This window comes from Mobula hypostoma, chromosome 2, assembly GCF_963921235.1.
Source record: "Mobula hypostoma chromosome 2, sMobHyp1.1, whole genome shotgun sequence".
Lineage (NCBI taxonomy): Eukaryota > Metazoa > Chordata > Chondrichthyes > Myliobatiformes > Myliobatidae > Mobula > Mobula hypostoma.
In genome coordinates this window covers 164,738,442-164,762,470 of record NC_086098.1, presented here as the reverse complement: position 1 = coordinate 164,762,470, position 24,029 = coordinate 164,738,442, and the positions used below count along the sequence as shown (strand labels likewise).

The following is a 24,029-nucleotide window of genomic DNA, read 5'->3' as shown; positions in this document are numbered from 1 at the left end:
ATATTAATAGCGGCTCCCTGATGCCTGCAAATTATATACAATGTCCCGGAAATCAATTTTTTTTTGAGAGAGAGATCCAAAAAAAGAAAATATAAAACGTACATCACCCCAGACTACACTAAAGTGTACCCCTGCCTAATAGGGGTCAAAAATAATGACAGTGTTGCTCGCTGCACTGTTTGCAACAATGACTTTTCTATTGCCCATGGTGGGTTACGACTGTAAAAGACATGTTGAGGCGAGTTTAACAGGAGTCATTTGTTCATTAGCATAGCTAATGTTATTTAAACTGGCTGGCTAGCTGCTAAGGAGTTACTCTATTGCAGACATCCCACTTCTTCCAGAAGTTCCGGGAGTCTCCCGCAAATTGATGGTGCTACCTCCCTGAAATGAGTTTTTGCAGGGTGGGATGTCTGTGGATGTCAAGATCCATGAGGATCTAACCTGGTCCCAACATATCGATGTAATTATAAAGAAGGCAAGACAGTGGCTATACTGTACTTCATTAGGAGTTTGAAGGGATTTGGCATGTCAACAAATACACTCAAAAACTTTTGTAGATGTACCATGGATAGCATTCTGACAGGCTGCATCGCTGCCTGGTATGGGAGGGGAGGGTGGGGGTCTACTGCACAGGATCAAAAGAATCTGCAGAGAGTTATGAATCTATTGGGTGCTAGCCTACGAAGTACCCAGGACATCTTCAGGGAGCGGTGTCTCAGAAAGGGAGTGTCCATTATTAAGGACCTTCAGCACCCAGGGCATGCCCTTTTCTCACTGTTACCATCTGGTAGGAGGTACAGAAGCCTGAAGGCACACACTCAGTGATTCAGGAACAGCATCTTCCCCTCTGCCATCCGATTCCTAAATGGACATTGAACCCTTGGACACTACTTCACTTTTTTTAATATACAATATTTCTGTTTTGTGCATGTTTTTTAATCTATTCAATATACATATACTGTAATTGATTTACTTTATTATTATTTTTATTTTATTTTTTCTCTTCTATATTATGTATTGCATTGAACTGCTGCTGCTAAGTTAACAAATTTCATGTCACATGCTGGTGATAATAAACCTGATTCTGAAAAATAAAGACATACAATAGAATTTATGAAAAAAATATATGTAACAAGTAACCAATGTGTAAAAAAAAAGACAAATCATGCAAATAACCCATACATACATTTATTTATTTATTGGCATACAGCATGGAATGGGCCCTCCTGGGCCTTCGATCTGTGCCGCCCAGCAAACCCCAATTTAATCTTAGCCTAGTCATGGGGTAATTTACATGACCAATTAACCTACCAACCAGTACGTCTTTGCACTGGGAGGAAATTGGAGCACCCAGGGGAAACCCACGCAGTCACAGAGTGAACATACAAACTCCTTGTACAGGCAGCTGTGTGAATTGAACCTGGATCACTGGTACAATAAAGCGTTATGATATCCATCACACTACCATGAGTATAGAGGTTGTGGAATCAGTTCAGAGTTGTGTTGAGTGAAGTTAGCCTGATAGTTGTAGGGTAATAACTTTTCCTGAACCTGGTATTGTGGAACCTAAGCCTCCTGTACCTCCAGTACCTCCTGCCCTATGGTAGTAGCAAGAAGAGTGCATGGGGGTCTTTGATAATGGATGCTGCTTTCTTGAAGCAAACTGAATGCTACCTAACAATGTATTTGTTATTATTGAAATGCTGAATATTAGTGCATTACTAACAAAAAAATTAATAATTTTCTCATCCTGCCGAATGTGTGAGGTTACAGTAACTGGTCCTGGTAGGAAGGGGTTTCCCTGATGATTGCATTCTTACATATTAGATGCTAAAGATGCATAATTGAGCACATACATAGGATCTGGATTTGAGAGAAACCAGCACTAATGAGAGTACTCTAATGCTTTTGAGGGTGTGATTTTCTCCTTGCAGTTTAGGGTCAGCTCGATTGCAGTGGCCTCACCAATGTCACACTGTCTTGAATTTGACTCCTTTCAGTGCATTGACTGAAGATCTGCTGAGGTCACTATCAGAGTTTTATGATTACCATTCACCCAGTTGCTTCCAGTTACTGGTGGCCCAGATGCCCCTCACTTGCTCCGACCGCCCCCCCATCACTAACCCCAACCCCATCCCCAGTACCATGGAAGGTGGGCAGACATTACCAGCTAACTAACCCTGAGTGTGTTGCCCAAATTCCAGCTCCTTGATATGTTGGAGAACCAGAAATTTCTATCTCACTGCAGTATGTCTACCATCACAACAGGTGCATAGCAAGTGCCATCTCTTTGGCTCTTCATTCAATTCTGGAACATGTAGACAGCAAAGGTGCATATATCAGGATGCTCTTCTTTGACTGCAGCTTGGCATTCAATAATATCTTCCTCTCAAAACTCATCAATAGGGTTCAAGCCTTAAGCCTCAATACCCTATTGTGCAATTCTGTGATTTCCTCTTTGCAGACCCCAGTGAGTTCGGATTGGCAACAACATCTCCTCCACAATCTCCATCAGCACAGCTGCACCACCTTTTAGTTTGTTGACAGCATCACTGTCATTGGCCAAATTGAAGGTGGTGACGATTCAACATGTAGGAGGGAGATTGAAAATCTGGCTTGGGTGGTGCCACAACAACAAACACTTACGCAGTATCAGCAAGACGAAGGAGATGATTATTGACTTCAGGAGGAGGAATCCTGAGGTTCATGAGCCAGTCTTCATCAGAAGATCAGAGATGGAGAGGGTCAGCAATTTTTAAGCTCCTCAGTGTTTTCAGTTCAGAGGATCTGCCCTGGGTCTAGCATATAAGTACCATTATGAGGAAAGCATGGCAGCGCTTCTACTTTTTTAAAAGTTTGTGAAGATTTGGTATGTCATCTAAAACTTCCATATCTACTTCTACAGATGTGTGATAGAGAGTATATTATCTTGGTTGAATCATAGCCTGGCACAGAAATACCAATGTCCTTGAATGGAAAACCTACAAAAAGTAATGAGCCATTGTGGGTAAAGCCCTCCCAATCATTGAGCACATTGTTTTCATCAAGGACTGCCACCATCTGGGCCGTGCTCTCTTCTTGCTGCTGCCGTCAGGGAGGTAGGTGATACAGAAGACTCAGGACTGGCACCACCAGGTTCGGGAGCAGTTATTACACCTCAATCCTCAGGCTCTTGAACCAGAGAAAATAACTTCACTTATCCCATCACTGAACTTTTCCCACAGCCCATGAACTCACCTTCAAGGACTCTTCATCGCATCTTCTTGATATTTATTGCCCTGCTGAAAGTTTTCAGCCTGAAACATCGACTGTACTCTTTTCCATAGATGCTGCCTGGCCTGCTGAGTTTCTCCAGCATTTTGTGTGTATTGCTTGGATTTCCAGCACCTGCAGATTTTCTCTTGTTTATTATTTTTTTTCTTCTTTTTCTTTTCGTATTGCAGTTTTTTTTTGCAAATTAGATGTTGGGTGCAGTAATTTCATTGATTCTATTGTGTTCCTTGTATTTGCAGGAAGAAAATGAACCTCAGGTTTGTATATGGTGACAATGTGTACTTTGATAAATTTACTTTGAAGAGTAACAGCTCAGGTTTGTTGGGTACATGAAAGGTGATTCTGAAGGGCTGCAGCATACAAGGGAAGAGATAGAAAATATGTCCCCATTCCTGCAGTTTCTTCCATGAAATTAAAACATCCCAAAACCTCAAACAGATTTCTACAGATACACTGTGGTGAGCATTCTGACTGGTTTAATCACTATCTGGTAATGAAGATTTCAATGCACAGTATCAAAAAAAGCTGCAGGAAGTTGTAAACTCAGCCACTAGCCTCCATAGCCACAAGGGCACCTTCAATAGATTATGCCTCAAAAAGGTGGCATTCATCATTAAGATCATCACCCAGCAAATGCCCTTTTCTCATTACTACCATCAAGGAAGACACACACTCAACGTGTCAGGAACAGCTTGTTCCCCTCCACCATCATATTTCTGAATGGTCCATGAACACTACTTCAATATTTTTACTCTTTTTGCACTGCTTATTTATTTTTCATACATTTGTCATTATAGCATATTGTATATTTTGTGTCTTACACTGTATTAACTGCCGGAAAACAACAAATTCCATGTGTCAGTGATAATAAACCTGATTCTGATTTGATCAGGTGTTCCCTGTAATACCCGGCATTTTTCAACAGGAAGTAGACAAGGTTAGGGGATTTACTGGAGAGTTGTGTCAAAGGACTAGCCCACACTCAAAAGGCTGAATGTCCTCTCCCGCTGTCAGTTTATTTCATTGCACAAAGAAACCATGGTTACCCTGGCGATAAATTCCATTTCATGCCAAACAACTTTTCTCTGTAATTGTTCACTGACTGGTCTTTGGCATGGAACCACTCATTCCTGCACCATTAAGTCGATGTTCCCTCCTTCTCTCCCTTCCTCATTCCAGCCCTCCCTCGGTGTTGTCAACTAGATTACATGCTAGGGCCAAAACTGTTACAGCTTAGAAGGCACCTTTGGGAATGCAGTTACTTTGTAATGTTGTAGATACAGCAACAAATTTGCTTATAACATATATGAGGCAACTGCATTGCAATAATAGCCACATAATCTGCTTTAGTGATTTTAGCTGAATGATCTAACTCCTTTGCCCTTCTTCAAGCAGTGCATCTGACGTGTTTGAGAGGGTGGGTGAAGATCTGGGGCAGCCTCTCACCAGAAGATGCCTCTGACAGCGTGTCACTCCCTCATGTCTGGATCAGTGTTTGTGGTCAAAACTCAGACACAGGATTTGAACCCATGACCTTTTGACAAGAACTACACCTGACAGTTATTGCAGAGGCTGAAGGGGTAAAGCCCTGTATTAGAGCAGTCACGTACTCCCCTCGGTACACATTCTCTGGGCTCTGAATGCAGTGAGACAACCTTGCGTCCAGCATAGATGTGTGGATTCCAATTAGTGCTGACAGAGGGAGAATTGGGAGTGATGTGTGAAGGTTCAGCAGCTCTCAAAGTACTGGGCCTCGGCAGAAAGGTCTGCATGTGAAATTTATGATGTATTTTGAGAACAGTTCTCAGCAGCCTTAGCTTATCTCCGCTAGATCCTTTCAAATATTCATCACATGCCTGCTGTCCAAAGTGCTCTTGTTTCCCTTTAACCCACTGTCTGTCAGACATGAGCCTCTGACTACACAAAGCAGACTTTTGCATGAGCAATGAGATGATAAGGGTTTAATAAACAGAAATATGTCACATGTACATCAAAACACACCATTTGTATCAACATCCAACACCATCCAATGATATGCTCAGGACAGCCCACAAGTGTTGCCTTGCTCCTTAAGTGTCGCCAACATAGCATGCTCACAGCTCACTAACCCTAACCCGTACATCTTTGGAATGTGGGAGAAAAACTGAGCACCCAGCGGAGACTCACATGGTCACAGGGAGAACATACAAGCTTCTTACAAACAGTGTCAGGAATTAAATCCTAATTACAGATGCTGAAAAATATTGCGCCAACCACTTTGTTACCATGATACCCACTAATAGTCATAATGAAGGAAGTCATCAGTGATCAAACGCAAAGATGTAGAAACAGGATGAGAGAAGTCAGTTGTTTAGTACCTTGAGCAGATTCATAGAGAGAAGTACAGCACAGGAACATCTTATGGTCAAGATGGCACTTGCGTACAACGCTCTTTTGATCAACATCTTCTAGAAAGATCATGAAACCATCTTTTTCAGTTTATGTCTTTTACATTTGTTTCCCGTCTGGAACTATTGGAGCCTGTGTTTTGCTGTTTGGGGATCATGTGGGTGCTTCAGTGCTCTGCAGTCTCCAAGAGGATCCCAGGAGGCAGAGGCAGCATGAACAAATCTCATGGTGAGAAGGCTGCTGGATAGTTCATGAGCTGATGTTTGACCTCATTTCTCTGATTATAGCATCAATTGTTCACCGATTAAAGCAAGAGGGAGATTGAAACATCGAGGCAAATGCAGAAGTTTGGGGGGCGTTTGGGTGTTCCAGCACTCTGCAGTCTCTGAGAAGATTCTGGGAGGGGGAGGCAGTATGCGCAAACCTTGTAGTGGGCAGGTTACAGGACGGGGCACAAAGTGATGCTTGGCTCCATTTCACCAATTTAAAGCTCCCATTGTTCACTGATTAGAGCGATGAGGGGGATTGAAACATCAAAGTGAGTACGAGGATGAGCATCGGCTGCCTGTCTTTTGGTCAGTTGCTTTGTACTGGACAGGGGAGAGCCTGCTGCTGCACCCAGAGAATGTTGCCCAGGTTTTTTTGCATATTGGATGTGGACTTTGGACTATAGACTATTTTTCAGTCTTATAGTTTTTATATTCTTTGTTTTTTCATCCTATCTTCTTGAGGTTTTTTGTTGTGGGGGGTAGTTGGGGGTTGATGTGCTTGACCCATTTTGTTCTGTTTTTGTGCAGGAGGAAGGACTTGGGGGTTGATGTGCCTGATGCATTTTACTTGGATTTTGTGCAGGGAGGGGGATTTGGGAGTCGATGTGCCTGATCTATTTTGCTCAGGTTTCGGATTTTGTGCGGGATGAGGGAAATGAGGTTGATGTGCCTGATCCATTTTGCTTGGATTTTGTGCAGGAGGGAGGATTTTAGGGGCTGATGATCATGCTGCCTTTCTTCCTTGTTTCATGGCTACCTGGAGAATTGAAGAATTTCAGAATTGTATACTTTTGATGATAAAGAAATCTTCGAACCTTTGAATCTAGTATTTGCCTCCTATGACTAATATTGTCATTCAAAGTCAAGTTTATCATCATCTGTACAAGTACATATATGCACAGGTGCAATGAAGAGCTTACTTGAAGTAGCATTATAGACCCATTCAAAGTTCAAAGTGAATTTATTATCAAAGTACAAATATGTCATCATATGCAACCCTGAGATTCATTTTCTTGTGGGTATTCACAGTAAATACAAGGAAATACAATAGAATTAACAAAAGACTGCACACAACAGGATGGACAAACAACTAATGTGGAAAAGACAACACTGTAAGTGGAAAATGAGGGAAAAAGCCAAATAATAATTAACAAATTAGCAATAAATATGGAGAACATGAGTCTATGAAAGTTAGTCCATAGGTTGTAGAATCAGTTGAGAATTGGGATGGCATCATGTAAGCAGCATTCACAAGTAAAACATAAGCATTAAATACATGTAATTAAAAAAAATTTTACAAAGAAGAACGCAATTGGAACAAAGTAAGATCCATTGTCATGCTAAGTGGCCAAACTGTATTGAGTAAGATTTTGCCATTTGGTTCCAGAACCAAATGGTTCAAGTAGCTGTTCTTGAACCTGGTGCTGATTTCTGTACCTCCTGCCTGATGGGAGAGGTGCATATTAGCAGTCTATTCCTCCTCTGCCATTCAACGATATCACAATTGATGGTGTCATCTTTTCATCTGATCCCTCTAGCTTCTGATTTCAGTAGCATCTAAAACTTCAGTAACCTCACCTTGAACACATGCAAGAATGGAGCAGTCACAGCCTTCGGAGAAAGAATTCCAACTCTTTAAAATGAAGGAATTTTCTCCTGTTGATCTGAGCAAGCAGCCCCTTATCCAGGACTGTGACCTAGGTGATAGACTGAAACTCAATAATTTCATTGGAATAATTCCATTCATCTTTACATTAAGTAGAGAGCAGACTTGAACAGCATGTTTAGTGGACTGAAAGTCTCTTTAATACAATTAACTGATTGCTTTTTCATTCCTATTTGTCTTTTATTGCACCACAAGATGAAATTAATTAATGACCTCAAAGTGAAAGTGCCCCTGAGTAGCAGTATCTTATAATTAAATGCATTCAATTTGAGGGAGAGTGGAATGAGTCCAAAACCAGTATTTTAAATGAAAGTTGGAACCTGAAGAAATCTGGTTTAATTCCTGCCACTATCTGTGAAGAGTCTGTACATCTGGTTTCCTCCTACTTTCCAAAAACACATATGGTTAGATTTAGAGAGTTGTGGGCATGCCAGGAACATAGGGACATTTGCGGGCTGCCCCCAGCAAATCCTCAAATTGTGCTGGTTGTTGACGCAAATCACGCATTTGACTGTATGTATCGGTGTACATATGACAAATAAAGCTAATCTGAATCTGCAGGTCAGGAGCATCTGAAGAAGTTCTGCATTATTGCAAGTGTTTTGGGCATCTTCTGTTAGATTAGAAAAGAGCAAATGTACCACCTTTATTCATATTGTAAGGGATGGAGAAAGCAGGTGAGTTAGTAATAGAGAAGATATTAGAAGCTTCTATTAAAGACATTACTACAGGGAACTTAGAAACTACAAAGTAATCAGACAAATTCAAGGAGGTTTTATGAAAAGAAAATCATGTTTGACCAATTTGTCCATCTTTGTTGTGTTCCGTCTTTCATTGATTCTTTTGTGTTTCTTTGTATTTACTGTGAATACCCACAAGAAAATGAATCTCAGGGGTAGTATATAGTGACTGATGTGTACTTTGATAATAAATTTACTTTGAACTTTTGAATATTAGAGTTCTTAGAATAAGGTGCTGTGGATCAGTGGGAGCCCATGGATGTGCTCTGCTTAGGTTTGATGCTCTGGGCCTGTCCCCACTGGAGTTTAGCATAATGAGGTGTGATCTTATTGAAGCCAATCACATATTAAAAGTGAATGTGGAGAGGATGTTTACTATAGTGGGTGAGTCTAGGACCAGAGGGGACAGCCTCGGAATAGAGGGACATCTGTTTAGAGCAGAGATAAGGAGGAATTTCTTGTCCAGAATTCATGGAGGCCAAGTTATTGGATATATTTAAATCAGAGGTTGACAGGTTCTTGTTTAGTTAGGGCATCAAAAGTTACAGGGAATTGTGTGTTTTTTAAAAAATAATACATATTTTTTCTTCATTATAGGTTATATGTACAAACGTTTGTATGTTCGTGAATTGCATACATCATCACGCTACCATGTGATACATGGGTGCCTCGCTTAAAGTAAAGATGAAGTTAGATCCATATTCCCAGACCCCTGAATCTTCCTTTGAATGAGTTTAATGTTTTGAAGTTAAGAAACATGACAAAAGAATAGGATTGAGAAGGATAATAAATCAGCCATGATAGAACATGGAGCAGACTCGATGGGCTGAATTGCCTGACTTTGCTCCAATGTCTTATGGTCCTATAGTTATCCGTGAGGAGCACTATTCCCAAAACATCCTACCCACTGATGTTCAATTAACTGAGCTGTTTTGTTGTGGGATTTGCATGGTAATATTCTAATCACAATATGTGATATAAGTGGTGGTGTTTGATTTGCAATGGGGATTATCTGTTCCTCTGAGACACAGGAGAGAGCAGATGCTGGAATCTGGAGCAATAACAAACTCTCAACAGGTCAGGCAGCAGCTCTACTTTTATCTTTTATTTTGAGATCGAACCCACCAGTGTTGTAGTGGCATCCACAGTGGACTTTCATAGGTTCAAATTCAGCAGACTTCTTGCACATCTGTGCTGGGTTGAGCCTCGAGCTAGCAACTCGGTATCATGAACAAGAGACAAGTGCTAAAGAAGTGGCAAGGTTGCCACCTGATGTGCCACAAGGCGTGGAGAAGACTGCTACTATTTTGAGATACAGCATGGTGACAGGCCCTTCAGTCCAATGAGTGCAATTAACCTACTAACCCATATGTTTTTGGAATGTGGCAGAAAACAAGAGTACCCAGAAGAAACCCACATGATGATGAGGAGAACATGCAAACTCGTTGCAGACAGCAGTGGATATGAACCCAGGTCACTGGCACTGTAGTAGTGTTATGCTAACCTTTGTGAGGACAAAGGTATGATCCGTGTTTCGAGTTAAGACTCTTCATCAGTTATTGGCCTTCACTGAGGCTGCCTCATGCTCTGAGTTCTTCCAGCAGCTTGCTAGATGTTGCTTTACTTTTTTTGATGGAAGTAGAAATTGTGATACTGGATTGAGTGTTGAGAGCAATGTGGAATCAAGCAATACTCAGCACTTCCTATCAGGAAGTGTCTGCGGAGACAGAGAATGAGTAATTGCTGTATGATCTTCACTGGAATGGGCAGCAGCCTGGATTCACTCAGCCTGTGTCCATTCACTCAGGAAACAAAGTCTGTGTGAAGAAAAGTGGAAACTGTGACAGATGCTACAGCAATCCCCTGATGCAAAATGGCGCGATTTTTCAGAATAGTGTGATGAATGCAGAATAGTTACATTCCCTGATGTTCCAGTCCCACTGAGTACGCTTGACAGAGACCAGCTTCCTGCAAAGAAAAGAATGGTCTTATCTTGGCAATATTTTAACTCCAGTGGGCTTATGCCCTGTTATTCACCAGCTCACATGATGCCAAAGCTATGGTCCAGTATCTCCCCATGGAGATGTGGCAGAATTTAAAACATACAGCAGTGCAGCACAGTACAGGCCCTTCAGCTGGCTCACAATTTTGTGCCGACCATTTAATCTACTCAATGATCAATGTAACCTTTCTCTCCTACATAACCCGTAACCTCTATTTTCTTCTATCATCCGTGTGTCTATCCAAGAGTCTCTTAAATATCTCCAATCTATCTGCCTCTAACACCAACCCTGGCAGCACAGTCCATGCACCCACCACTCTCTGTGTATAAAACCTACCTTTGATATCTCCTCTGTTCTTTCCTCCACTCGTGTTAAAAGGATGTCCTCTGCTATTAGCCATTGCCACCCTGGGAAAACGTCTCTGGCTGTCAACTCGATCTATGCCTCTTATTATCTTATACACTTCTATTGAGTTGTTTGTCATCCTCCTTCACTCCAAAGAGAAAAGCCCTAAATTGCACACTGTTACTCATAAGACCAAAAGACATAGGAGCAGAATCAGGCCATCTGGCCCATCGAGTCTGCTCCACCGTTCAGTCCCCTTTTTAAAATCTCCTCCTCAACTCCAGTTCCCGGCCTCCTCCCTGTAAGCTTTGATGCCATGTCCAATCAGGAACCTATCAATCTCTGCCTTAAATACACCCAATCACCTGGCCTTCACAGCTGCATGTGGCAACAAATTCTCCGCATCTCTGTTTTGAAAGGGCACCCCTCCATCCTTACGCTGTACTCTCTTGTCCTAGACTCTCCCACCATGGGAAACCTCCTTTCCACATCTACTCTGTCTGGGCCTTTCAACATTTGAAATGTTTCAATGAGATCCCCCTCATCCTTCTGAATTCCAGTGAGTACAGACCCAGAACCATCAAATGTTCCTTGTATGATAACCCTTTCAGTCCTGTAATCATCCTTGTGAACCTACTCTGGACCCTCTCCAATGCCAGCACATCTTTTCTAAGATGAGGAGCCCAAAACTGTTCACATTACTCAAGGTGAGGTCTCACCAGTGCCTGATAAAGCCTCAGCATCACATCCCTGCTCTTGTATTCTAGACCTCTTGAATTGAATGCTAACATGGCATTTGCCTTCCTCACCACTGACTCAACCTGCAAGTTAACCTTTAGGGTGTTCTGCACAAGGACTCCCAAGTCCCTCTGCATCTCAGACTCCTGGATTTTCTCCCTGTTTGTAAAATAGTCCACACATTTATTTCTACTACCAAAGTGCATGACCATGCATTTTCCAATGTTGTATTTCATTTGTCACTTTCTTGCCCATTCACCTGAGCTAAGTACTGCATTCTACCTGTTTCCTCAACACTACCTGCCCCTGCACCAATCTTCGTATCATCTGCAAACTTGGCAACAAAGCCATCTATTCCATCATCTACATTATTTATATACAGCATAGAAAGAAGAGGTCCCACACCGACCCCTGCAGAACACCACTAGTCACTGGCAGCCAACCAGACAAGGATCCTTTAATTCGCATTCACTGTGTCCTACCAATCAGCCAATACTTTAACCATGTTAGTAACTTTTCTATAATATCATGGGCTCTTAACTTGGTAAGCAGCCTCGTGGGACACTTTGTCAAAGGCCTTCTGAAAGTCCAAATATACAACATCCACTGCATCCCCTTTATCCATCTTGAGGACATGTAATCTCCTCAAAGAATTCCAACAGGTTCATCAGGCAGGATTTTCCCTGAAGGAAACCATGCTGACTTTGTATTATCTTGTCCTGTGTCACCAAGTACTCCAACTCCTCATCGTGTACAGGATAATGAGAGTCACTGATCGTGTGGATAGTCAGAGGCTTTTTCCCAGGGTTGAAATGGCTAGCACGAGAGGGCACAGTTTTAAGGTGCTTGGAAGTAGGTACAGAGAAGATGTCAGGGGTAAGTTCTTTACTCAGGGAGTGGTAAGTGTGTCGAATGGGCTGCCGGCGGTGGCGGTGGAGGCAGAAATGATAGGGTCTTTTAAGATAAATAGAGGGCTATGGGTAAGCCTAGGTAGTTCTAAGGTAAGGACATGTTCGGCACAGCTTTGTGAGCCGAAGGGCCTGTATTGTGCTGTCGGTTTTCTATGTTTTTTAACAATTGACTCCAACATCTTTCCAACCACTGAAGTCGGGCTACCTGGTCTATTATCTCCTTTCTGTTGCCTTCCTCCTTTCTTAAAGAGTGGAAGAACGTTTACAATTTTCTAGTCCTCTGGCACCATGCCAGGGTCCAATGGTTTTTGAAAGATCATTTCTAATGCCACCACAATGTCTAATGCTACCTCTTTCAGAACCCTAGGGTGCAGTTCATCTGGTCCGGGTGATTTACGTCTTTAGGTCTTTCAGCTTTTTAAGCACCTCCTCTCTTGTAATAGTAACTGCCTCACTTCTCTTCCTTCACACACTACAACATCAGACATACTGCTGGTGTCTTTCACAGTGAAGACTGATGCGAAATACTCATTTAATTCATCAGCATCTCCTTTTTTCCCCATTATTATTTCTCCTACCTCATTTCTCTTTAATTTTTAAAATACTTGAAAAGACATTTACTATCCACTTTGCTATTATTTGTTAGCTTGCTTTCATATTTCATCTTTTCCCTTCTAATGATTGCATTAGTTTTGTATTATTCTCTCTGTAGGTTTTTAAAAACTTCCCAATCCTCTATCTTCCCATTAATTTTTGCCTTGTAGGATGCCCTTTCTTTTGTTTTTACAATAGCTTTGACTTCCCTTGGGAGCCCTGGTTGTACTATTTTATCATTTGAGTATTTCTTCATTTTTGGAATACACATGTCCTGCACCTTCCTCATTTTTCCCAGAAATGCACGCCATTGCTGCTCTGCTGACATCCCTGCCAGCAGCTCCTTCCAATTTACTTTGGCCAACTCCTCTCTCATACCACTGTAATTTTTCTTACTCCACTGAAATACTGCTACATCAGACTTTACTTTCTCCCTATCAAGTTTCAAGTTGAACACAATCATATTCTGATCAATGGTTCCTAAGGAATCTTTTGCCTTAAGTTCCCTAATTGCCTCCAGTTCGTTACATAATGCCCAATCCAGTATAGCTGATCCCCTAATAGGCTCAACGACAAACTGATCTAAAAAGCCATCTCTCAGGCATTCAACACACTCACTCTCTTGAGATCCATTTCCAGCCCGATTTTCCCAATTGCCCTGCATGTTAAAATCTCCCATGACTATCATAACTTTGCCCTTTTGACTTGCTTTTTTTATTTCCTGTTGTAACCTGTGGTCCACCTCCCAGCCACTGTTGAGAGGCCTGTATATAACTGCCATCAACGTCATTTTACCCTTGCAGTTTCTTAACTCAACCCACAAGGATTCAATATCTTCCAATCCTATGTCACATCTTTCTATCGATTTGATGACATTCTTTACCAGTAGAGCCACAACAACCCCTCTGCCTACCTTCCTATCCCTCTAATATAACATGTAACCTTGGATATTCAGCTCCCAACTACAATCGTCCTTCAGCCACGATTCAGTGATGGCCACAACATCATACCTGACAATCTGTAATATTGCAACAAGATCATCCACCTTGTTTCTTATACTACGCACATTTAGATACAACACCTTGAGTACTGTATTTGCTATTCTTTCTGATTCTGCATTCCTAATGATTTCACACTCAGCCTGCTGGCTGCAACTATGTCCCATCACCTGCCTGCCCTCCCTGACCATCTGACTGCATGCTATCTTTACTTTTTTACCATCTGTCCGGTCCTGAGTCCCTTCACTGCGGTTCCCACCTCCCTGACAAGTTAGTTTAAACCCTCCCCAACAGCTCTAACAAATCTGCCCTCGAGAATACTGGTCCCCCTTGGGTTTGGGTGCAACCCATCACTTTTGAACAGGTCATACCTCCCTCAGAAGAGATCCCAATTATCCAAGAACCTGAAGCTCTGCCCCTTTCACCAGCTTCTCAGCCACATATTTATCTGCCAGATCATCTGGTTTCTACCTTCACTGGTGCGTGGCACAGGCTGCTATCCAGAAATTACTACCCAGAAGGTCCTACTTCTCAGCAACGTGCCATCTGGGTGTCCCATTCATGTCCATAGAATCTCCTGTCTGTTCCCCTCACTATCGAGTTCCCTATCACTACAGCACCCTTCTTCTCTCTCTTTCCCTTCTGCACCATGGACCCATGCTCAGTGCCTGTAACCCGGTCGCCATGGCGTTCTCCTGGGAGGTCATCCCTCACAAAAGTATCCAAAGCAGTATACTTGTTTCTGAGGGGAATGGCCACAGGGATGCTCTGCTCTAACTGCCTGTTTCCATTCCTCCTGACGGTCACCCAGCTACTCACCTCCTACAACTTCAGGGTGACTACTTCCCTGTAACTTTGATCAATTATCTGCTCACTCTCCCGAACAAGCTGAAGGTCATCCAGTTGCTGCTCCAGAACCCTCACACGATCTTCGAGCCAGATGCACTTCATGCAGATGTAGTTCCCCGAGATACCCTGGGTCTCCCAGTTCTCCAACATCTGGCACGAAGAGCACACCACAGCCATTTAAATAGTACAGTAAGAGAGGGGGAAAAAAACAGAAAGGAAACCTTAACAGACACTTTACTTAGAGCCGACACCTTTTCCTAGCCGAAGCCTCTTTTGAGCCAAAGCCTGTCGCTTCTACTCTCACCACTGGCCTACTCCCGACAATGGCCACTCTGCTTATCTCTTCTGTACTTTTATTTAGTTCGTAGAGCTCTGCTGACACTGCTGATAGGCCACGTACAATGGACATGCTCTTTAATCTAGGCAGCATCTTCTGCACCCTCTCTAATGCTTCAACATCCTTCTTGTAATGAGGCCATCAGAAAGAACACAATAACATAACAGGAGAAGGGTGTTGAGAGAGATAATAAATCAGCCATGATGGAATGGCAGAACAGACTCAATGGGCTGAATGGCCTAATTCTGCTCCTATGTCTTATGAGTGGTAACAAAGGCATATGGCATGCTTCCCTTTATTGGTCAAGGCATTGTGTTCAAAAATAAGGAAGCTATATTACAGATTTATAAAACTCTGCTTAGGCCACATCTGGAGTATTGTATTCAGTTGTAGTCTCCCCATTATATGAAGATGTTGAGGCTTTGGAGAGGGTGCACGAGAGGTTTACCAGGATGCTGCCTGCATGAGAGATTGGACAAACTTGGGTTGTTTCCTCTGGTGTGGCAGAGACCAGAGGCTTTGGGAGACCTGACTGAAAGCTTATAAGGTTATGAAAGACTTAGATGAGGTAGCCAGCAATACCTTTGTCCCAGGATCCAAATATCTAATACCAGAGGGCATGCACTTAAGGTGAAAGGAATTAATTTCAAAGATGATGTATAGGTCAAGTTTTTTACACAGGGAGTGGCAGGTGACTGGAATGTGCTGCTAAGGATTGTATTGGAGGCAGATATAATAGAACGTTTAAGCGCCTCTTAAATAGGCTCTTGAGTATGCAGAAGACAGAGAGATATGGGCATTGTCTTGGCAGAAGGGATTAGTTGGGCACAACATTGTGTGCTGAAGGGCTTGTTCCTATGTTCTATATTCTACTAAAGGTTGCTGACCATTGACGCAACATTAAAATAAGGTCCTGTTTTTTTGGTTGAATGTATAATATCTCCCACCAGCTCAGTTCCTATAACACACTGGAAGGTCCTCAGCTGAATTCTTATAAACTGAAGCAGTTTTTTCAGACCATCCGCTTCCCTTTGAGTCCACATGAAGACACCTTCTACTGTTTCCACACTGGCACTTCTGTCTGCAGTATGTGTACATGAGCTCAATATTTTTGCTCATTTTTGCACTACTTATTTAATTATTTTATATTTACTTATTATAATTTACAGTATAATTTATGTACTACATTGTACTGCTGCCACAAAACAACAAATTTCAAGGCATAAAGTCAGTGATTAATTCTTATTCTGATCTTCTCACTGATGGAGGCCATCTCTGTGGACTGGTTTGGAAAGAAGTTACAGGTGTGAAGCTGTACAGTCCAGTATGATTTTTCACCAAGAAAAGCGCTTGGGTATGCATGGAGAGTACATTGCTGCTGTTTGCTACCAGCGCTCTCTCATTCTCTTTTGCCCCTTCCTGTTACAGGAGGATAAGCTGAATGCGTTGATGAAGGCAGCGGGAGTTACCGTGGAACCCTTCTGGCCCGGCTTGTTTGCCAAGGTACTGCACTCAATTACAATAGGAATGGTTTGTCAAAGTGGAGCAAGGTACAGCACCTCAACTTAGCCCATGGAGTCAGGTAGCCTCAGTCTGCTTCCTCGTGCATCAGGGAGACCCTTCCCCATCAGACTGAATCAGCTTGAGTTTAGAATAATGAGCAAGGGGGATCTCATTGAAATCTACCGAATATTGAAAGGTCGAGATATAATGGGCGTGGAGAGGATGTTTCCTATAATGAGGACGTCTAGGACCAAGGGGCACAGCCTCAGAATATAAGGAATTTCTTTAGCCAGAGGCTGATATATCTGGAATTCATCATTCTAGACAGCTGTGGAGGCCAAGACATGGGTATATTTAAAGTGGAAATTGATAGGTCCTTGATTAGTAAAAGTATCAAAGGTTATGGGGAGAAGGCAGGAGAATGGGGTTGAGAGGGATAATAAACCTGCCATGATGGAATGGTGGAGCAGACTCGATGGGCTGAATGGCCTAATTCTGCTCCTGTGTCTTCTGGTCTTATTTTCTAAATAAAAATCAGGAAGTGAGAATGGGAAGTCATTTGGAGAGTACATCACTTAGTCAAGGAAATTAAATCTAGAAAATTACACCTCTAACCTTGGTTCTGCTACCAGTTATAAAAATAATTGTACTTTAGTAGATCAAGTTAAGTTCCCATCTGGAGTGAGCTGGTGGGAAATACTTAAATGATGTTGCCCACAATTCACGAAGACTGGTAGACCAACCACAGTCACTCCTCAGGAACACAGCCTTCTGGATGCTCCTGAATAAATTGTAGTAGTTCGAATTTCCGTAGTAGAATTAAAGATTTGCAGGGGTGATATCAAAAATCTGGAGCAACACATGCAAAATGCTGGAGGAATTCAGCAGGTCAGGCAGCATTGATGGAGGGAAATAAAGTTTAAAGTAAACTTATTATCCAAGTATTTATATGTTACTATACATGACTTCGAGATTCATTTACTTGCGGGCATTCGCAGGAAAATGAAGGAATACAATGGAATCTTTGAAAAACCATGCATCAACAAAGACTGACACAAGTCCCAATGGAGGGTCTCAGCCAGAAACGTCAGCTGTTTATTCCCCTCTGCAGATGCTGCCTGACTTTTAAACAGTGAAGTGATTTGAAGGGTGGATGTGGGGAGGGTGTTTCTAATTGATTTTGGAATCTAAAGTGGGGCAAGAAATTTAAGAAAATCAACAAATTTAACAAGAGTAGAAAAGTGGGAGGGGTGGGAAAGCGGGCCTCATTGCCACACAGAGCAGTTGAAGTGAATAGTATAGATGTGTAAAATTGAAGCTTGATAACATGAAGGAAGAATATTCAGGATTGTTCATTCTTCTGTACGCGAGTGTAAAGAAGAGCGAAATGATTGTTACTCCGGATCTGATGCAGCATCAAAGTATACAATCAGTGTAAGGAACACAGTAAATATAAATATAAAAGCAATCAATTAAAACACAATATACAAGTAACTGTTTGAGTGTGGCCATATATACAGAAGATTAGCTTGTATACATAGACTGATCGTACATAAAATGGAAGGACAGACTAACAATGTGAGATGAAGAGGGGTTGCAGGAGGCTTGTGTGGAGTACAAGCATCAGCATCGGGTAGAGGGCCCAAATGGCCTGTTGTTGTATCACAGACCCTAATGGCTGGGACATTGCCAGATTCTGCAGAGGCTGAGTTGTGGGTCAGAAGGCAGTTGAGGGTTCTGGGTCCTGTTTGGAGTCTCAGCCGCTCTGAGCAGATTTAATTGGGCCTCGTTCTTTTGTGTGACCCACAGGCTCTCAGCAACGTGAACATCGGCAGCCTGATCTGTAACATCGGGGCTGCTGGTCCTGCGCCCCTTGGTGCTTCCCCTCATGGTGGAACAGCTGCAGCTGGGACGGCTTCTGCAGCTACCGATGGTAAGTCTGGGCCAAAACCTGCTTCTGGAACCATGCAGAATGTTTTATTGCAGCACCTTTAACCCTTGGTGTCAGTGACAAACACACTCACTGACACAATACAGGACATGCCCCATCAACAATGCTGAGCATGGACAGGGTAAATGTACGCCGTCTTTTCCCCAGTGACGGTGATTCAGGAACTAGAGAGCAAAGGGTTAAGGTGAGAGGGGAGAAATTTAATAGGAGCTTGAGGGTCAACTTCTTTCACACAGAGATCAGTGGTCTGGAAGTGAAGACCTGATGGCTGAAGCCTTTGGGTCAGCACGTCTACAAGTTGGAGGCCTGATGTCTGAGGGGCCAGAGGCTAGAGGCAGCCTGTCTTGGAGATGGAGGCTTGTCTGTGTGTGTGAGAGAGTGAGTCGGTGGGAAAGGGGCTTGTCTTGCTGTTGTTGAGTTGTTGTTCTGATGAACCTTGTGGACATACTACGTTGTGCCGGAATGTGTAGTGACACTTGTGGGCAGCCCCAGCGCATCCCTAGGTTGTGCTAGTTGTTGATGCAAACAGTGTCTTTCACTGTATGTTTTAATGTGATAAATCTCAATCAGAATCAGCTTTGATATCACTGGCATTTGTCATGAAATATGTTGTTTTGGGGCAGCAGTACATCAAAACTACAAATTACATAAGTAGTATATATATTTAAAAAATTAAATTAAGTAGTGCAAAAGAGAGGGAGAATAGTGAGGTAGTGTTGATGGGTTTGACGTCCTTTCAGAAATCTGATGGCAGAGGAGAAGAAGCTGTTCCTGAAATGTTGAGTGTGGGTCTTCAGGCTCCTGTGCCTCTTTGATAGTAACAATGAGAAGACAGCAGATCCTGGGTGATGAGGGTCCTTAATGATGGATGCTAACTTTTTGAGGCATCACCTTTTGAAGATGTCCTCAATGCTGGGGAAGCCAGTGCCCATGATGGAGCTGACTGAGTTTACAACTTTTAGCAGCTTTTTCTGATCCTATGCAGTAGCCTCTCCATACCATACAGTGATGCCACCAGTTAGAACACTCTCCACCGTGCACCTGTAAAAAAAAAAAAATTGCGGAAGTCTTTGGTGACATACTGTCTCTTCAAACTCCGAATGAAATATAGCTACTGCTGTGCCTGGCGTGTGTTCCCTCGACTTCCTCTTCCTGACGTCCACAATCAATTCCATGGTCTTACTGACATTGAGTGCAAGGTTGCTGTGACACCACTCAACCAGCTGATCTATCTTGTTCATGTATTCCACCTCGTCATCATCTGAAATTCTGCCAACAACACACACACAATGCTGGAGGAACTCAGCAAGCCAGACAATGTCTATGGAAAAAGGTTACATTTGATATTTCGGGCTGAGACCTTTCATCTGCCATTAATAGTTGTGTTATCGGCAAACTTATAGATGGAGTTTGAGCTGTCCCTAGCCACACAGTCACGGGTGTAGAGAGAGTAGAAGATTGGGCTGAGAACACATCCTTAAGGTGCATCAGTGTTGATTGTCAGCGAGAAGGAAATGTTATTTCTGATGCACACAAACTGGTCTCCAGATGAGGAAGTTAAGGATCCAGTTGCAGAGGAGGGTAGAGACCCAGGTTTTGTAGATTAGAACTGAGGGTGTGATTGCATTGAACACTGAACTGTAGTCAATAAACAGCACCCTGATGTAAGTATTACTATTGTCCAAATGATCTAAGGTCTAGTGGAGAGCCAGTGAGATTGCATCTTCTATAGACCTATTGTGGCAATGGGGAAATTGCAGTGGGTCCAAGTCCTTGCTTAAGCAGGAGTTGATTCTGGACGTGACCAACCTCTCAAAGCATTTTGTCACAGTAGATGTGAGTGCCACTGGGCGATAGTCATTGAGGCAGTTCATCCTGTTATTCAGAGATTCCACAAGTGATATGTTGGTGGTAGTTATTCAGAGATTCCACAGGTGATATGTTGGTGGTAGTTATTCAAAGACTTCTTCAAATCGGCCTGGTTGAAATCCCACAGAATGCTCAGGAAGACATCAGGGTATGATTTTTGTTCCTGCTGATTACATTGTTCAGTTCCTCTAGAGTCTGCCTGATGTTGGCCTGAGGTGGAATGTACCCTGCTACCAGGATGATGGCAGAAAACTGCCTCAGACATTTGACTGCTCAATGTTCCAGGTCGTGTGACCAGGACAGAGACAGAACCACCACATCTGTGCACCATGATGAGTTAATCATGAAACATTCTCCCCCTCCTCTACCTTTAAAAGACTCAGTTGTCCTGTCTCTGTAGAAAATGATGTAGCCATCGGGCTGCAGCGCTGTGTCCAAAATTGAGGGGGTAAGCCACATTTCTGTGAAGTAAAGTATACAGCAGTCCCTGATGTCCCTCTGGCACTGCAATCTTGCTCTGAGGTCTTCACTTTTACTTTCCAGAGACTACATTCACTAGCAGGATAGTCAGGAGTGGAAGTTAAAGCCTGGGTGTATCAATCGTAGTTGTAAACCAGTACACTGTCCTTGCTTTCATTTTCTTGATGGGAAACTGGACTTGCAACCTGAGTCTGCAGTCCGAGATTTATTTATTTTTGAGTATTGACTGATTTTTAAAAATGTCGTGAAATGATGCTGCTTACGTAAGTAGCTGTGGATTTGAACTGCAGTAGTCCTAAATGGGAATATTTGTTGATTCCCTTTGCAGCTGTACACAGAGTCGCTACTTATTGCTGCCATCTTAAATGAATAATTTAAATTAAATAAATGCTGGAGGAAATGGCTGAGGCAGATACATTAGCAATAGTTAAAGGACTGTTGGATAGGTACCATGGATAGGAAAGGTTTCGAAGATTAAGGGCAAATGACACTTGCTTAGATAGGCATCTTGGATGGCAGGGACAACTTGGTTGGGGGGGGAGGGCCTGTTTCCATACTGTATGACTCTGACTCCATATGGTTTGGAAGCCATATCTCCTCCGCTCACTTGCTGTGTCCCATCAACCATACCGTTCATACCCCTCCCATCCGGGTACATCAAAACTTCTCTTAAATGTTGCATTTGAACCCACGTCCATCACTTCTAGCAGCTTGTTCCACACTCTCACCACATTCTGAGTAAAGAAGCTCCCCGCCCCCCCCATGTTTCCCTTAAATATTTCACCCTTCACCCTTAACTTACGACCTCTAGTTGTAGTTTAACCCAATCCGGGGAAAGAGACCCACTTGCATTTACCCTTCTATACATTGTATATCTCTATCAAATCTTCCCCCATTCTCCTACTCTCCGGGGGAAAAAAAGTACTAATTTACTCAATCTCACCTATAAATCAGGTCCTTAAGCCTCAGAAACATCCTCGTAAATTTTCTCTGCACTCTTTCAATCTCATTGAAAGAGCATATGTCATGAAGTATCATGGCATATGTCGTAAAAGTATGTTGTCATTGCAATAAATAATTTTAAAAAAACTAGATTACAATAGTGTGTATGTGTGTGTATGTGTACATGAGAGAAAGAGAGTGGGAGGGAGGGATGGGGGTCCTCAATGATGGATGCTGTGTTTTTGAGGCATTGGCTCTTAAAAGTGTCTTTGATGCTGGGAAGGCATCACGATAGAAATGGTTGAGTTTACAGCTTTATGCAGCTTTTTCCGATCCTGTGCAGTCACCCCTCCACACGGGCGGACTTTAGCAAGGCTTTCCCTTTTCCTTCATCCATTTGTAGTTGCCAAAGCCGACATGACCTGTATTTCTTGCCCATAGCTGAAGAGACGAAGGCCGAGGTGAAGGAGGAATCAGAGGAGTCAGACGAAGACATGGGCTTTGGGCTCTTCAATGAATAGTCTGAACCTACCAAGAGAGAACAAAGAGCTTCCCATCCAGTGATTCCCAATGCCCAAGCCAACCTGAGACCACCAAATGGACAGGAAAGGAGATGCCATTGTATGTTTGTCACACTCGAATCTTTGTCTATTGATGTGCAGATGCTGACCGCGTTGCTGTTGATGCCATATGGAGTATGTTATGAGTGACAACGGAACCACAGGTTGTCCCAGGTGCTGGCTAGGGATTTGGGAATTGGAAATTGGATCTTCCCATTCCTGCACTCATCCCTTGCACTTTAATCTCCTTCTAGCAGGTGCCCTCTAATAGCACGTGGCACAGAGTAGATGTAACAACCTGCCCGCAAGTGAATGCAGTCCTGTCGAGAGGGTCACTGGAGAATTTAGATGGAGGAGAGAGGGAGGGGAGATGCACTCCTCCTCCTGTCCCCTAGTGAGTGCAGTTCTGTAGACGGGTCACTAGAGATTGTAGGTGGTGGAGAGAGGGAGGGGAGATGCACTCCTCCTCCTATAAATGCACTGGTCAGAAAGTATAACATTCCATAATTTTATTATTTATTAAATTTCTAAAGTTTAAGTATAGCTTTATTTTTCTTAACACCTGAAAATAATTTATTATAGTGCTCAGTGGCTGTGGTTATGAATGAGGGTGTCTCTTGACTGTGGTTGACAGAAGATAGAGCTATGCACTTTATTGCAGTTTGCACTGTTTTAACATTTCCTGTGATCTGATTTTACACCTTAAGAAGATATTTGCTGTTTGTGGAAGTAATTTGGGGGAAGTGCAGAACAAATGTTTTCTTGGCGGCCCCAGGCTGTAACCTCACTGCACTGGGACCTGACAGCTGCTCTGTGAATGAAGCCTGTTTCCATTAGCCAGTGAGGGTGACCCCTCTGAGCAGAGACGACTCTTATCCAATGAGACTGGTCACTTGCATAGATGTGACTCTTATCCATTGAGACTGGTCCCTGTGAACAGAGGCAACTCCACTTTACAATGGGCTGCATTAAATTGGTAACACTGCATTTTAAAAAATAAATTAAAATTGAAAATAGCTGTAACTGAACTTTCAACTCTTCGAAGAAATCACTGTAATATTTGTTTGTACCCTTCACCAGGTCCGACTGCAGAATGTCTAACGATGGTGGGGCTAATATGGTTGAAGGGCCTGTAATGTGCTGTAGGTTTCTATGTTCTATGAATATCTGCTATCCCTTTTTCCAACTGAATGTGAAAATAAAAACTATAATTCCATCAGGTCTCTCGTTTCTTGACTTCAATATAAGTAATGATTTTAAGCTCATTCCTGGAAGAAAAGAAGATCCTGCTGATACTGGACATCCAAAGCAATGCCGGGACTCAACAGGTCAGGAGGGAAATAAACAGTCAGTGTTTCAGGCTGTGACCCTTCATGGGATTGGAAAGGAAGGGAGGAGAAGCCAGAATTAGAAGGTGGTGGTGGAGGGTGGGGGAAATGAGCTGGTAGGTGACAGGTGATACTAGGTGAGGGAAAGGTGGGTGGGTGGGTGTGACGATAAGCTGAGAGGTGACAGGTGGAAGTGGTAAAGGGATAAAGAAGAAGGAACCTGATGGGAAAGAGCAGTGGACCTGGGGAAAAGGGAAGAGAAAGAGTAGCAGAGGAAAGTGA

General features: G+C 42.8%; 1 protein-coding gene across 1 annotated transcript in view; it reads left to right on the top strand.

Annotated features, from left to right (window-relative positions):
• The window catches only part of LOC134359885 (large ribosomal subunit protein P1-like), a 49,246-nt gene extending 25,617 nt beyond the window's left edge, over positions 1 to 23,629 (top strand). The window contains exons 2-4 of the mRNA XM_063073686.1: positions 16,543 to 16,617; positions 18,427 to 18,550; positions 22,301 to 23,629. Coding sequence (XP_062929756.1) covers positions 16,543 to 16,617; positions 18,427 to 18,550; positions 22,301 to 22,380 — 279 coding nt within the window. The 3' untranslated portion in view covers positions 22,381 to 23,629. The remainder of the gene's footprint in view (positions 1 to 16,542; positions 16,618 to 18,426; positions 18,551 to 22,300) is intronic.
• The last annotated feature ends 400 nt before the right edge of the window (positions 23,630 to 24,029 follow it).